This window comes from Platalea leucorodia (genome assembly GCF_965183815.1).
Source record: "Platalea leucorodia genome assembly, chromosome: 22".
Classification (NCBI taxonomy): Eukaryota; Metazoa; Chordata; class Aves; order Pelecaniformes; family Threskiornithidae; genus Platalea; species Platalea leucorodia.
The window spans coordinates 4,846,408-4,862,618 of NC_138844.1; the positions used below are offsets into that span (position 1 = coordinate 4,846,408).

The following is a 16,211-nucleotide window of genomic DNA, read 5'->3' on the forward strand; positions in this document are numbered from 1 at the left end:
CCACCAAACAAGTAACCATTTATTCCATCCAGGTGATGCATCCAGAGAGCCATGAGAATCTGATTCCGCAATTATTTGGAAATATGCTCAGCCTCACGACGTGGCATCGTCCCACTGACGCCAGTGGGACTGCAGCGAAGTGTTTGTGTATCTCAGCCTTTGCAGGCTGGGAGCCCAATGCACACTTTGTTTTCTTCTTTTCTCCTACAGATTTTGTTTTGCCAGCTTGTGATAATTACTGCAGCAGGCTGGCTTGCCCAGAGCAGGAGGACAGCAAAGAAGCAGTTTTAGGGGGCCTCCTTGGAGAGTTCAGAGCGGCCCTGCCCCATCACATCGTGCTACACCTCAGCACGCAGCCCTGGCTCTGCACGGGCAGGGGCTGTGCCCCTGCTGAAAGCAGCAAGCACGAACTTTTGTGAAGCCACGTCGTTTTGTATTTGTGGCCGACGCAGCCGGATTGCATCCTTTTTTGCCATTCTCCAACATTTGCTATGTTGGGAAAATATAATTAAAGATCAAATACCAGGCATAAAATACCAGAAAAATAAAAGTGGCAAGCATGTTCAGAATAACCTTTTCTATGTGCTATAATAATAAGTATTTGTTTGATACCAGGATATTGCAAAGTAAGGACTGGATCCTGTACGCTTAATCTATGGGAAATCTTAAACTGGTCTTTGGAATCACTGATGAGCTTCAGATAAAGACGACTGTCTTTGGATTTGTCGATATCGAGCCTAAAATTTGGGAATGCAAGAATGAAAAATAATAGTGGTATCCTCATAGTCAGCTTGTGCTAATTCATTTATATAGGAGAGGAGCAGATGCAGGGCTGTGGGTTAATCTAATGCAATGCCATTTTTGTTTTGTAGAGTGCAGTTTGCATTTATTGCCTGTCATAAAGCAAGTTAAAGCGTGCAACCCTGCTATTTCTCTGGGCAAGACATAGAAATATGAATGGCTATTACAATCTAGCCCCCTTCCTATGCAGGATGCAGGAAGAGGGGAAGTTTTATTGCAGAAGAGCCAAGTGCCATTCTCTTCCCCTGTTCATTACAGGAGGGAGCCTGCCTTTGCCTGGAACAGCTCCAATCCCCACCTGGTGTTGTGCTAGGAACCAGCACAGGAGGTTAAATCAACGGCCACGCACCTCGCAGGGGTCATGGCTGGGCTCTGCCAGCAGGTGCAATGAGTTGCCTGATAATGAAGGAGATGCACGCCTAACTGCCACCTGATTAAAATGCTAATGCAGGAGCACAGGTTCAGCTGTGCTGTTGCTGGGGTGGGATCAGGCACTTTTGCAGCTTCCTGGCTGGAGCTCTGGCTCTTGGGAGCATGGAGGTGCTCAGTGTCCAGGGAGCCAGGCATCCTGCTGCCTGCAAGGAGGTAGGTTGAGCTGTCTGGGGCCGTAAGAGGAGGAGGAGGCATCTGAGTTGAGCCTAGCAGTTCCTCCTACCTTTTTTGGGGTGTCCCCGCCCTCCCTGCTTTCTTCATTTCTGTGCCTGAGGGACAGGAGCAGTAGCAGCAGGTTTGACTCTTGTGGGAAGGAGGTGGTGGGTGTCATGATCCCAGAGGAGATTCAGAGGCTTCTGGAAGGTAATCATGAACTCCTCCTTGCTCCCCTTCTGCTTCATGGGGGAAATCTGCTGTGGTTGCAGGGAAAGAAGCTGAAAAGCTTCTTGTACCTCGCTGTGCTGAGCCAGAGAGAGGAGTGGAAGGACTGTGGGAGCTACTTCTTCTCTAAGGCTGATGGTTTTGAGGTCCTCAGGTTATGCATGCCTTCCCTGTCTCTAATCCCAACGAGAGCGTAGGGGATGTGGCTGCCTGCCCTGGTGCTTTTGGGGCTCTCCTCCCATTGCTCAGGGGCTGGCAGGTGGGCCCATGCCTGTGGTAGGGGTGGGGAAGCTCTCTGGTGGCCCCAGACTCCGTGAGGGGAAGAGAGGGTATGCAGGGTTGAGGGATGTCCTCTGGCATGGCCAAGAGATGGTCCCCACTGCGTGCTTTCAGTTAAGGTACGGAGCGGCTCTGCTGGTGAGCATCGCTAGGGTGAGACAAGGGAGCGGGTACAAAGGGTAAAAGAAGCTTGTGTGCTACAACGAGCCCTCTCGGCGGGTTTTTGTTGTGGCTGTGACGGTGGTGTCTCCTGGCTTTAGATGTGCAAGTGTTGTGTGTCGCGCTGGGGATGCTGTGAGCAAGCTCGCTCGGTGGGGGTGCATCCTCAGGAAAGCTTCAACCCCGTTGGAAATGGGGGTGCAGCTGAGAGAGGAGGGCTGGCTGCAAGCCCCACTTCTGCTTCATAATTTGAATGTGACCTCTTGAAATCTCCGCATCCGAGTGCCGAGAGCGGACAGCGTTTACTTCTGCGTGCGCGTAAGATGGCAGGTGGGAGGCTTCTGAAGTTGTTTTTCCTGGATTTCTTCACAAACTTGAACGGTTACACCTCCACTCAGTGAAGTGGTGGGTCAGCCAAGCAGAAACCATGCTCAACTCTTCTATCAAAGTATGCTTCACAAACATAAACAAGTTCTGTACGGACCTTTGCAACCATTGCTGACCTCGTGGTGGGGTAAGCAAAGGCTTGGTGAGGGAAGCGCTGTGCAGAGGTGACCACGTTATAACCTCCCCGTAAATAAAACCTCGGCAGCAGCGTCGCAGGCTGGAGCAGCGGCGTTAGCCCGTTGCTGAACCCCAGGTGCCGCGTTACCGACACATCCTGCCGCCGCAGATGTGGGTGGTGGGGAAGGAGTCGTTCGCATCTCGCCGCTCGGGGCCGGCCCCGGCTGCTGCAAGGCTTTGTGACCTTTTGTTTCCTGTTGCGATGGCTCCTGGTAGCACGGAGCATTCGCCCCTTCCCCTCCGAGATGCGGGATAACTTCCAGTCCTGGGATCCGTCAGTCTGAGAGAGAGAGCGTGCAGCCTCCAAGCCCGTCAAAGCTCTCTTCCAAATGCTTTGTGTCTTCCCCCAGATGTAGGTGTAAATTTTCTCCTCTGTTTTTTAATCATGGGGGCTCCAGTGAAGTTCACCCTTTCACGTTTTTGATGTGCAGCACTTTATTGTTCGGCGCTGACACTTTTGTAAACAACTCATTTCTGCACCTGCCACCTTCCTTTAACTTAGATTATTTTCTTGTTAGCTGACTGTTTTTAATTGAAGGCTTCAGATCTCCTTCTAAAGCGCAGCCTTTGTTTGCTGACAGGTATAGCAGGCTATGAATGGAGATTAATTGCGTGTCACATACCTCTGTATCAAACTTGCTGTGTCTTAACAATCTATACAGTCCTGAGGCCTTCCAGTGGCTTAGGAGGTTTCTAGCCATGCAGGCTGGAAATGAAGGAGCTTAAGCTATTACAGTGTTTGCAAACTGCATTACCATAAGAATTCTGGTATTTAGAATAAAAATTACAAATAGAGGAGGAAGCATGTACTGATGTACAGGCAATAACATCTGCTTCCTTCTATTAAAGCTTGGTGATGCACAAAAGCAGGTAGTCGGTGGCTTGCTAGTAACGGTTGTGTTATCACGTAAGGCATCTCTGAGGTTGCAGTGGTTGAAAGCCAACACAATACAGCTATTCCCTCTACACTGCCATCCTGCAACGCTTATGAATGCTTGTTTTCTCTTTATGAGTACATGTGGTTGCAGCAATTATATTATTTTAAGTTCCACCTTGCAAATAAGCAATCCAATTTCTCATTAACACTGTGTTGTCAGTTAATTGCACAGGGTTTCACTTTTGGCTCAGTCGGGTCCCTTTTAAAACTACTTTTGCTTAAGGGTATTTCATGTTTGTTTAGCGCAAATTTCTTCTGAAGGCTGAAACAGCGGTTCTAAAAAATGTGATATATCTCTGACAAACCCAGGGCTTCTGGTTTTGTTTGTAGAGGCAAAGGCAGCCTGGCAGCCTGATTATCCTCCCTTTGCCTGCCTTGCTTGATCCTCTTCCTTTCAGACGGTAGGTCTGGAAAGCCATTTTCTTGCTGGGGTTTGGGCAAGAGGAGGGACAGAGCAGGTGCTGCAGTGGGAGACTGCGACTGCACCTGCGCAGCCTAACAAAGCCGGTGGCCGCTAATTGCGAGGCAAGTGGCCTCAGTGCTGTTTTAAAAATAAACAATAAAATCCTGTGTTTTGTGAGGCCTAATAAGCCACAGTCAGCATTGACGTAGCATCATGAGTAGCTCCAGAAGTTAAATATTGGGGGATTTGGGGCTGAGACTTGGAAGCTGTTCTCGGTTCCCCTGTTGCCCGTTGCACAAGGGGAGAACGTCCCGCTCAGTCCATTGCAGGAGGGTGGATGAAGACTGCTGCAGGTCTCAAGGTTTTTTTTCTGACTCAGCCCCACAAAAGCAGGAAGACTCCTCTGCAAAATGTTGTTTCACAATTAAACCAGCCTTTCTTGAGCTTGCAGAAAAGTCAAGAAACACTGTATGCGATAGTTCACAGCTTCTATTTTGACAAGTGGGACAGGGGATGACACAACCAGCCTTCCAAACCCCCGGCTGTCTTGGGATGCATCTTGGAAATACTGATGCAGTCTCATGGAAGCTGAAAGTATCTGCATCTCTGTGTTGATAGGTGTCCTAAACTTCTTTTTAAACTAATTTTTCCTGGCCAGCTGGGGTGATAAACTGCAGGAGGGATTGTGTGAAGCATCAAATAAGTGTTGGGGCAGACTGGCTGGCTCAGCATTATCTCGCACGGTCAAAATGTTGTGATTCTGTGGGACTGGTTCCTCTGTGCATGGAGTGTAGGGTTTCTGTTGGCAGCCTTCTGATGGCAGAGGAGTAGAAAAGAGGGGGGGGGGAAAAAAGTGATTGTGTGGATGTGCATGGAGAGAATACGCATGGCATCTTAATACCTTTCAGCTCTGCTCATTGAGTGCTGATTAACTCCTAGAATTTAGTGCTGCCGCTAAAAGGTTATTTACTACCTGGACTTCAGTGGTCGTGACATAATTCTTATGATGCGGCGCATCTCCTGCAGGATTAGAGTGGATAACTGCAATTGCCTCCAGAAACTCCCCTGAAACACTTGATGAAATCTCAACTATTTTTTTTTCTGCTCTTACCTTTTTAGCTGCAGGAAATGAAAAGGAGAGTCCTGTAAACTTTCAGAGTGGATCGCAGAGAGCAATCTATAAACATCAAGAATATAATGTTACCGACAAGCAGTAAAACTAACATTAGGGTGATTTACTCTAGAGCTGCTTACATATTGCTCTTCCTGATCCACTTTGAGAGTTTATGGTTAGGCTTTCTTTTTCATTTCCTGGCGCTATAAACATAGTGGCTGGCTCGGAAAGGGGCTCTGCCTGGTTTGCAGAAGTGACCCTAGTCCTACTATAACTTACCCAGCAGCTGATCTGTGCTGACATTCCAGTAAGTAAATACCGTATTAGAGCTAATCGTGTACTCATGGAGCTAATCTCTGCTTAAAAATGACAGAGGGATGCAGCTGATATTTGCACAAGTTCTGGGAGCCGTTTGTTTTTCTTGCTTGTTCTCTTTTGCTGTGGAAATACAGCCTGTACGTAGTTTCTCTTGCTGACCCATTTCTACTGTGCTGTTTTTATGCTGGTTTGTATATAATAAATTGTCCCCTTAGCCTCATCTGTTCTTACGCAGTAAGCTCCTTGGCACAAGATATATCCTTTGTGCTTAGATATATGTACTTGGGTACTTTCTATGTAATTTGTAAGTGGCGTAAGCCTCAGCATTGTTAGGCTTGTCATAAGCTGGTGCTGCATCTTGGACGTACAGTTAAAACTGCACAGAGATGTACTGAAAATGAAACTTAGCCTAAGGATTATAGGATTGGCCTGGGATTTAAAAAGCTTCACTCAGCTGCTCTGGGAAAGCCTTTGTGTTATCCCAGGCAGGCCATCTAGGGCTAAATTACTAGCAGTGAACTTGATATCCATAGGCATTTTGGTCTGACACCTCTGCGCTCCTGGAGCTCCCCAAACTGCTGCTGGATGTAGGTGCGGGTTCGAGAGCGATGCTGTGAATTAGCGTTGCTCCCCATCGCCGAGACCCGGCGGCTGTGCATCCCCACCTCAGAGGGGCTGTGCTAGGATGCTTCGGTATCTCAGTGCTGTGTTTGGCCTTTAAGCTCAGTTTCCCAGCTCTGAAGCGGTGGCTGCAGGTATGAGGCACCGCTGGCTCAGACCCGGTTCTTGTGGCTCAGGAGCCCTCCTGGCAGGAGGGAAGGCAGGGAGACAGAGGAAGGAGCTACCGAGGACCTGGAGGAGTCCACGTTTGGCCAAAATGTGCTTATTAGTGAGTGCTCCCATGGAAACTGGTGCTTTCAGCTGAATAAATCCAGAAAGGAGAACCGGACTGTTATGGAGACAAGTGTTATGATCTGGATTCACTCCTCCTTCCCAGGCTGCTGTGGTCAGAGTTGGGTCTCCCTGGTCCTGCCCCTCTGTCACTCTGAAGAGGAGGTGGGAAGAGGGCCCTGTTCCTGGGGGATGCCCAAGCATCAGCCTTGTTCCCCTCCATGGCCTTCCTGATGCTCTTCGTGTTAAAGAGCTCCTTTTCCCCCCCGGCCAGCTCTAAGCCTTTCTTGAGTGTGTCATGAGCAGGCAACAAAAAGAAATGAGGGCTCATGATTTTAACAGAAACATGTATTAATTTCTCTTGTGGCATTTTGATCTTGAGATGTGCTTGCAGGTGGAGGAGCTGTTTTTAAGGAGCTGTGCAGGTTCCTGGGGTGTGCTAAACAGTGCTGGCTGTTGTACCAGCAGCTGAAGCATAAGGAGCTGAAAGCCTTGCAAGCAGGATATTAAACTGACATTAGTGTCACAGTATGGGGCGCGAGTTAAAGCTTGGAGAGGCCTGTGGATGTACAACACCATAGCTTTGAAGCCAATCTTTTCTCTGCTAGGGGAAGCTAGCAGTTTGAAGGCTGAAGGCCAAGGTTGATATTCTCCTCTGCAGAGCAGGTGTGGCTGGAACGGTTTTGTTTTCTATGAGATTTTTTTGAGGTTTCTGTAAGGAACGTAAATATTTATGCAAATAGAAGACACTTAATCCTTTTATCTACCAGTCCATGTTAAATTTCTGCACATAGACGTGGTTTCCAGGTGAGAGAATACTGTATTTACTTTTGCCTAGCTGTCTCTGTTGGGCAAGCACGGGGCATAGGATTTCAGCGGTAACCTTGCAGGAGAGCCCGTGTTGTGATACAAGCGCACGTAGGCTAGTGCACAACCACCCCGTTGTTCAGTGCTTGTCCTTTAGGAAGATCGTCCTTGCGAAAACCACAGAGCAGGGTTCCCTTGAGGTGTCAGTGGGTATCTTGCACTGGTGTTTTAAAAGTGCGTTGGATTCTCCTCTGAATGGGTTAACCACTCCTTCTGTGTCCTTGCTTAATGCCAAAAGCCTTTCACAGCAGCAGATTTTTAGGGTTTGGGGCAGCAAAGAAGCAGGTGGAGTTGCACTGTAGTCCAATATTTATCCATGTTTCACCTTCCTCTTTTTTTCCTGCATGGTGGTTTCTTTGCAGTTGCTTATTTGCCATTGCAACTAGAGAGAAGTGCTGTAATCACATGCAATATTTAGATCCTCTTCTACCCGCAATCAGTTCAATGTCTTAACTTCTCCAAATGAAGTCTTCAGATTGACTTGTGTCTCTAGATCAGGCTGCTTGGTACGGTGCTTCGAGGGCTTCCCAGTGCACAGCCAGGTCCACGTTTTTTAGCCACAAAAAGGTTAGTTTTAACCTGTAATTCTCTCTTTCCCAGATGCTGAAGGTTACCTGGCGGATGGACTGCAGAATGAAAACTTGAGTGCTAAAGCAAGGGAGCAGAGGGACGCAATTCTCTTTGGCTTCCAGCAAGTCAAAGCCAGGTTTGTGTTATCTGCATTACTTTCTAATGGAAGTGCTTCAGAATAGTCAGGGCTTGATATAATGTGAGACTGCACACTGGGTTGTACACTCTCCTATTTAACCAGTTATATCATTGTCTGCAAAGTTGTCATTATTTCTGTTTGGAATTTGTTTTGTGTTTCAAAGTAAAAAATCATGCCTTGGGCTGCGTCTGTACAGCTCTTTGCATATGAGTCTCTGATCCTGTCCTGTTCTTCCTTCTCCCTTGTGCTAGAGAGGATTTTGTGGAAAAAAAATCCATCACTTGATACTCGGGCTTGTGGGCAAATCAATACAGTGAGTGAAGATTCACGCTGCTGGCTTGCTGCTGAAAGTATTTATTTCACACGTGGCTCCCGAACTCAAATATGTATTGCCTGGGCTTTGATACAGTAAAAAGGAATGAAGAGGACACCTTGATTTAAAACTCAGGTCTGACCTGGGTTCCAAAATCTCAGGTCCTTGGGACTGTTTGAGTCCTGCATGTTCTCATGAGCTGCATCATTTGGATAAGTGAGTGAGGCAAAGAAAGGTTGTTCTGTTGTGCTAGGGGAAAATCAAGGAACATAAATGGAAAGCAGGTTGCGAGAGGCTTAAATAAAACTTTCAGCCTCAGCTGCATTATATTTTTGGCTAGAAACGTGCTCCAGAGCTTGCTGTTAATGCTCTAGTTATAAGATATGAGTTGTGTCACTTGAAGTTAAGACCTGACAATAAAACTCGGGGTGGCTGACTGATCTAAGCATCCAGTTTAAATAAAACTGCTGTCGAGTCCCTGAGAAGCGGAGAATTTTATCCTTCGGAAGGGCACAGCCAGACTCTATTCCCTGCAGTCCCACTGAAGAACTTTGCAAGATGCCCTGCTGTATCTTAATCGATCTTTCCTGCTGGCTAATTAAGCATCAGTTTTACTCAGCAACACGGGACTGTGTAATTATCAGCCTGGGTTGCCCTGAATAATTGAAACAAGCTGAACGCAGAAGATGGAAGCCTTTGGAAAATGGGGCTGTAGCATATCTAATGGAGGAATGAGATGTGTGTGTAGCAATGTCCTGTAATATTGCAGAAGAAAGGGCTTGATTGCGTGTTTATAACAGATTGGTGTGGTTTCTCTTAAAAAAAAAATCCCACTCATTGGGAGGTATTGATCTCGGATGGAAAGAGTTAAGTAAGCAGAATTCTGAACCTGAAGTGTTCAGTCATCAAGTCAGGCTTTTTGTCAACTGTCCTGAGAACATGCGACTTTAAAAGTGACAACTCTTTATCTTCATATAATGCAACTCTAGGTCTGTTTTTAATGAATTAAAAACAAATAACGTGGAACTTGATAAATGTGTGAGGCACTTGGCAAACTTGGAAATACTGGATTGTTCTTGCTTCCTGAAGTAGGTGGTCTGTCTTCGTGTGCTGTTAGATTTGTGAACAGTGCTTGAGCAGCGGGGAAAGATGCTGCTACGGCCGTCGTCCTGGGGACCTCTGGCTTCCCAGGGGTTGTGGGTGGTTTTGGTGACTTGCTCAAGAAGGAGCAGCCTTGGGGCAACCACCGATGCTGTAACACAGAACTCAACCTTGGCTCTTAGCTCTTTCTCAGCCTAAGAATACAATTTGGGATAAAGCCTTTAGAACAAAGGCGTCTCAAAAAAGCAGGAGATTTGGTGACGCAGCCTTTGCATCAGGGGGAGAGGTGATACGCGAATTCCTCCTGGATGCTCGGGTCCAGATGTGGGCCTCGGTCCTGTTGCTTATTGAAATAAATTGCGGGTACTTGTGGAGGGGAAAGCGAGACCCTTGAGCAAAGACTACAGGGCACTGCTGATTTCCTACTTGTGTTTTATTGCTCGGTGGCATTTGGAAAGGGTGAGAAGAACAGAGTATACAGATGTCCTTGTTCTGACCTGAGCCATTAATGCAATGATTTGTGGTGGGAGATTACTGTAACGATGACTGTATCCTTTTATTTGAAAGGATCTAAGTGGGTCTCGCTCTTGGGGATGAGGCGCGGGTTTGTCCCTCCGGGGAGCTGCCGGTGGCTTTTGCGGCGGGTGTTCAGGAAATCGTCAGCCGTCGCCTTCAGGAAGCGCCCGCCTCCCCCGAGCAGCCCCGCTCGCCGCCTTCCACCTCTGCAGGCTGAAACACAACGCGGCGTGTAGGGTTTCGTTATTTGGGTTCATAATGGACATAAGTAAACTGCTCAACTACTGGGGAGAGACACATGCGTCTCTGAAAGGGAAGAGCTTCATCTAGTATGATTATCCTCAGCCAGTCTCAATAACTGTTCCTGTAACTTGGCCATCAGGTCTTTATATCGCTGCTCTCCCCATGGCCTCATAACATTCCCCCACCAGGAGGTTCGCTGATGACTATAATGTGAACAAGTGGTTGGGCTTTATGTCTCCATGTGCTACCTGGGAGGATATATTGTTCCCGTCTCGCCGCAAGAAGTGCGGTAGGTAGGGAGTGGATTGTGTTTGCAGGTTATAATTTTTTCCGAGGCAGTCTGGGGTATTTTAGCTCGAGGAGCCGTGTCTGAGGCATTGCAGGCAGTGGCTGTGGGGAGGCTGTCACCACACGGCTGAGTTATGAGTCCCTGTACCGTTTTACTTTCAGAATTCATTTGGTTATTTAAAGTGCGCTGTTGTGTTGAAACTGTTCTCTTTTCTTCTTTTTTTTTTTTTTTTCCTCCCTACTAACTCAGATCCTATTCCACTTTCTAATATCTTCTATGCAAATCCAGGCCTGGCAATTTTTTCCTAATAATCATTTTGGTTTTGTTGATAGTCTCTTTTTAATTGCTTTCCCTGATTGCTTTGCATGGCCTCCAGGAAAGCAAGGCACAGCACGCAACTGGAGGCTTGGTCCCCAGGAATTATCCGCCTGAGGGATGAGGACCTCGCAGCACGGTAGCACATACAGCTACCTGTGTCCTGACCGTAGGCTGAGGACTCTGCTCGAGTCCTGAATGGAAAAACAAAGTGCTTGTAATGGATAAAAACTGCTTAAAAAGCAGCTTTGGTTTGGGGGAGGGTAGGGGGAGGATGTGGTGCTGTGGCAGAGTTTTGCTTGTCTTCCAGAAGCCCCAAAGGTTGCCAGTTGCTTCTGTTTTAGGTCCGTTGGTGCCGAGGGTTTGTTTCACGTTGTTCCTTGGGAACATCGCTGCTGTTTCTTGTGTCCTAACGAAGCCGGCTGCAGAGCTGGCAGCAGATGTCCGACACCTGGGATGAATCGGATACATGACTCCGCTCAGGAACACAAGCCCATTCTTGTCCTTTGGCAAGAGCAGTAACAAAAAAAAAACCCGTCTTCTTGCTGTTAAATGACCTCACCTCAGCATTTCGACATTTCTAGAGCAGTTACAATGGCAGGGGGTGAGATGGGGAGAATGGGATTTATTTAAAAATATGGAGATAAATAGTTCCTCCATCTCCTTGGAGTCAGCTAGTCATTTAAACTCCCTGTAGGAAGGCAAGTTTGCATTGATGGAAACAAATTCTTAGTATTTTTTTTTTCCCCTGAGGTGAAATGTAATAGTGCTAGAAGGAGGGCAAGGCAGACCTGTTGTATATCAAAGCAGAAATGAAGAGAAAGGGGCTTAATTAATGTTGAGTTTCTCGCATACACCCACTAGGAAATCCAAAATAGACACTGAAACTCTACCTTTAATTTGCTCCGCTGTGACTAAAACACAGATGTGAACCTGAGGCCCGATCCTGCTGCTCATAACTAATACGCAGGACCATTTTTCGACATTCCTACCAGCAGCAGGAGCTCCGGTGTAGACCAGGCTCTTCACCTCTGGATAACAAGCCCCAAAACCTCATTTTACTGCCTTGTTGTCTAATCCTTCTTAAAGTTTATGGCAATATTCCCAATGCTGCTACTGTGCTACCAGTGAGGAAAAGCCTGCACGTGGTCTTTTAGCTCTGTGATGAAACTTCTCCCATATCGGACATCTCCAGGTGATGTCCTGGCCTGCTAAAGAGAGCCTGCAGAAGCCAAGGTCTTTCCTGGACCTCCATGGTCACCATAGTGCCATGCTGGTATTCGTGTGCCGTGTCACAAATACAAGAGTGCTGCGGCTGGCAGCATTTTTGGACAGCAGACGCGTGCTCCCTGCCTGGTCGAGTGATTTAGGTCTCTAATGTAAGTCTGGGATGAGGTTTAAATGCCTAACTGTGTAGTGAAACGCCATAGCTGTCCTGCATCTTCAATAGAGGCTGGGCTCTGCCACCGTGAGCCTTGTTTGTAACACTGAGGTTCAGAAAAAAAAAAAATACAGCCTCTGAGCTTAGAAATTGCTTGCCCTTGGTGCAGAGGTGCGGAATACAGAGGGGGTCCGAGATGCTCCTGGTGCCTGGGTATATCTTTTCATACTCTGTTGCAGTCTGAGCTGCAGAAATACTTCTTTTTGGGGAGCAAACTTGGGTAACGCCATCACCTAGGTCCTGCTGGGTGCTTTGCCACATCTGGCCCTGAGAGTGTTACTGTCAATAAGAAATCCTGCGCTTGCTGCTGGAGCTGAAACAGGATGGTTTGACCCCAAATGGAAGCGTAAGGGTAAAGGCAACCCAGCGTGACTGCCTCTGGTTTGGGCGCCCTTGGGGCTGTCCTACAAATCTCAGTAAGCTGTTGTAGCATGTGGTTCCTGCACGCTGTCACAAACCAATAAGCTACTGGTTTTATTGGTTTATGGGTGTAGCTGAACTGTAAATACCTCAACACCAGGGGAACTTTGCCTAATTACTGGGTTGAACTTGGTCCTTTCTGTGGCAAGGTATTACAGTAGGACTGGAAAAGATTCACTAATGGAAATACATCCAAAATTTTGTCTAAGGCAGTGTGTTTGGTCTGTTTTAATAAACTTCTAGCTGTATTAACTACATCCATTACTTCAATTTTCAACCTTATTTTAAAGTTTTAAGATTGAAATTAAAGAAAATGCAATTTCAGGGTAATTTTGCTTCATTAGTGTAAATGCACTGCCTGTAATTCCTACCAATATTAAACTCATTATGCTGAATAACGTGTGATACCAAGATAAAAAGGAATTTAAGAATGTGACCTGATGGGCAGATAATTGAGCTCGGCACATTAATGCCAGGGCTGGACTATAGCCCCACCACATTGTCCTTAATTAGGCAAAGTGCTGTTCTCCTCCTTCATGTTCTTCAGAGAGCTGAAATTTATTTGCTCAGCAAGGAAACGATCTTGCTGAGCAGGATTTCATTCACGCTTACTTTGGCCATTAAATACAGATTTGTTCTGCAAAAAATAAAAGTAAGTCCCTGTCACTTCAGAAGTACTTAGCAGTTTTTGGATTTGCATTTTTCTATCCTAAACCTGAGCTCTTCGAGTTGGTTTTTCCTTCGCTGGCGTGGGGACACGTAAGCGTGTGCTGCACCAGCTGGTGTTAATGGAGATCTAAAGCCTCTCACCACCCTGCACCAGTACATCTGGGCATGGGTGTGTGTGTGAGCACAGGCATTCCTTTAGTTTTCAACAGTCAAGTTTAATACTGACCGCGGTGATTATTTCTTTTTAAAGTCTGGTAAAGTTTCTGTTAGGATGTTCCCAATTTATTCTGTAATCTTGGTAGGGGATTTTTTTTTTTTTCCTCCTTTTGGGGAGTGCTGAGGAAGGATTTCTCCTGTGTTAATACATGGCGTGGCAGGGGCACAAATTCAATTCAGCTGTTATCATATTCTACCTGCTTTTATACCTGGGGTGAATGTGGCCATTCACTCTGCCAGTAATGCAGTTTGGTGCCTTCTGGGTTAGACTCGTTTCAGTAATTTGCATCATTTTCCATTCCAGCTGATAAAATTACCCCTGTTTCCCCATCCATTTCCTTGTGAATGCATTGTTAATCTGAAACCTGAGGACTGTAAATGATTGAAATTGTGTAACCAGAGTCTTTGCATAGCTGCTGCTGCTGCTTCTGTAACATTTAACAGAGAAATGCATTTGAAGCGGTTTGTAACCGACTTTGCTAATGGTGAGCTCCCCAATCCCATTTTCATCTTTTTTTTTTCTGCTTGAAATCTTGTACAGCATTGATTTTTAAAAATTTTTTGCAAACATTAAAAACCAATGAATGCTGTGCACCAAACAAATTAGGCTGTCTTGAAATATCTAATTTAATAACATCTGTGGTGATATTAGTGTTCTTAATTGGACAGGAAAATACAGGAAATTTGATTGAAACCTGACTTTATTTTATGGTTCCTGCTGAAATTGAGTCTGAGAGGAAAGTGGGGTTTAGACTCTTACGGACTTTAGAGCTGCAAAGAGACCATTATAACCATCAAGTTTGACCCCCTGCATAATACAAACCGTAAGATTTCAGACAGCCATTTTTGCTTCTAGCCCCAAAGGGATCTGGTTTGACTCCTTCAGCTCCGGGATTTGCTGCAAGCAGTGGATGCTAGTCAGCAAACTCGGGCTGTGGATGGGAGGAGGGAGTGTTACTCGTGTATTTTACTGGATTTCTGTGCATTGGTGGGATTTGTGACCCCCCCATGCACCAGAGGCCTGGGGTAGATCTGCTGCTTGAGTTTTGTGTAAAGGTTGGAAATGGAGGCGTAAAACCAAATTATCTTGGTGCTCCAAGGAAACACCAGTCCTGTGCTCATACCGAAGGGCAAATCTAGACCTAATGTGGCAGGAATGATACTGCTCCGGGGGGGAATTTCACCCTTGCATATTCCAGGGCTTGATCTGCCTTTCCTTTTGGAACAAGAAGGGATATTTCTGGGCTCCCCTGCTCTAAACACGGCTGCGGAGCCGATAGGAGCGTTGAAGTAACTTCTTGCTGGTAGTCATGCATCTGCAAGGAATGGAGTCCTGCGTGCTCAGGCCTGGCAGCATCGCTGCCCTCGGGTGACTGCTTTTGAGTAAAAGAGCTATGAAAAGCAAACTCTACTTTGTTGAAAGTGAATCCATCATACAGGGCGGCTAGGAAGGGGAGGGTTTGGAGAACTTATTTTCAACCCTCACAAGTGTCTGTCTGATGCTCTTGGGGTTGCTTCCAATCTTGCTTTTGTTATAAACCAGTGCAAGGATAAGATCTGTGATCAAGGTCTTGATTGTCCTGGAAGCATCTTTCACTCCTGAAGACCAAGTCCTGGCTCTGTGGGAGGCAGCAGAAGGCTCTGGTCCATACAGACCAGCCACCGAGGAACGTTAGTTCTGGCTCAAGACTCGTTCCTGTTGGGAACGAGGCTTTCTGGCAAACCCGGCTGCTCTGTGACTCAATTTCCCTTTCCAATGTGACAACAGCATTTTCTTCTACTCTTTCTCATGACAATTCACCCTCTGAGGTCTGTTTACACAGTCGAGTTGCAATTTTGATTGGGTCCAGTTGGAGCCACTGCTACTAGGAGGCTGATGAATTAGGACTGGGATCTGTATGTTTTTCAGGAGCAAAGAACATAAACATTTCCGAAAAGCGAGCCCCTCTGATGTTTGCTTGTCGAGTGTGTAACCTCAAAGGCTATATGATCATGAGAAACAGTTTGTGTTTTCAGCAGAATAAATCTGTGACTTTTTTCTGTCTGGCCCGAAATATGCACCGATGAGGTGAGAGAGGTGGGTGGTTCGTTGCGAACCATGTGGGGGAAATACTTATAGGATGTCTTTTGTTTAAGTATTGGCAGTGCAACACTCGTTCTTTGGCTTTGTAATGGAAATCGGATATTTTTGGGTTAGTTCCTCGCTTTACATATTGCATCAAAATTCTCAGTAGATTCCTTTGTGAGCTCGGTTTGCTGAAGATAGTTAATCATTTGACAAGAGTTTTCCCCCCATCTCCCTCCACTTTCTTAAGGTCTGATGTAAATTGGACCTTCCTGTTTGGCTGAAAACTTGTTGCTCTGCTTTGCCTTAACTGGTTCTCGGGGGGTTCCACCCACAGCTGGTGGGTAGGAGCTTTGTTAAAAAAAGTGCTTAAAAGGAACAGTTAAGACGTGACCAAATATATCGCCTATTCCCAAACTTTCTGGTTAAGAAAATGACCGAGAAGCTTTTACTCTTGGTGTTTGTGAGATCTAAAATTTGCTGATTAAGGATGAAAATGTCAAACCTAACCCCAAGGCATGTAACCTCCAAAATAAAGATGCCATTGAATAAGGATTAATGCTGTTTGGCTCAAGGGGGGATGTGTATGGAGCAATTACAAATTTTAAAAAATGATTTACTGTGAGAAATTATTGGACTATAACTTTCAAGGTAAACCTCCTGCAAAGCTGAAGAGCGAAGCATCGTATAGCTGCCCGTTACCCACGGACAGGGCGTGTTAAAGGCGTAACACGCTTGTCAGTCAGTGCTGTCTTAATTGGGAACAAA

The 16,211-nt window shown here is 46.3% G+C and overlaps 1 protein-coding gene across 1 annotated transcript in view; it reads left to right on the plus strand.

Moving 5' to 3' along the window:
• The first annotated feature begins 1,513 nt into the window (after positions 1-1,513).
• Positions 1,514-16,211, plus strand: part of SKAP1 (src kinase associated phosphoprotein 1) — a 158,826-nt gene continuing 144,128 nt past the window's right edge. The window contains exons 1-2 of the mRNA XM_082331735.1: positions 1,514-1,596; positions 7,747-7,852. Coding sequence (XP_082187861.1) covers positions 1,563-1,596; positions 7,747-7,852 — 140 coding nt within the window. The 5' untranslated portion in view covers positions 1,514-1,562. The remainder of the gene's footprint in view (positions 1,597-7,746; positions 7,853-16,211) is intronic.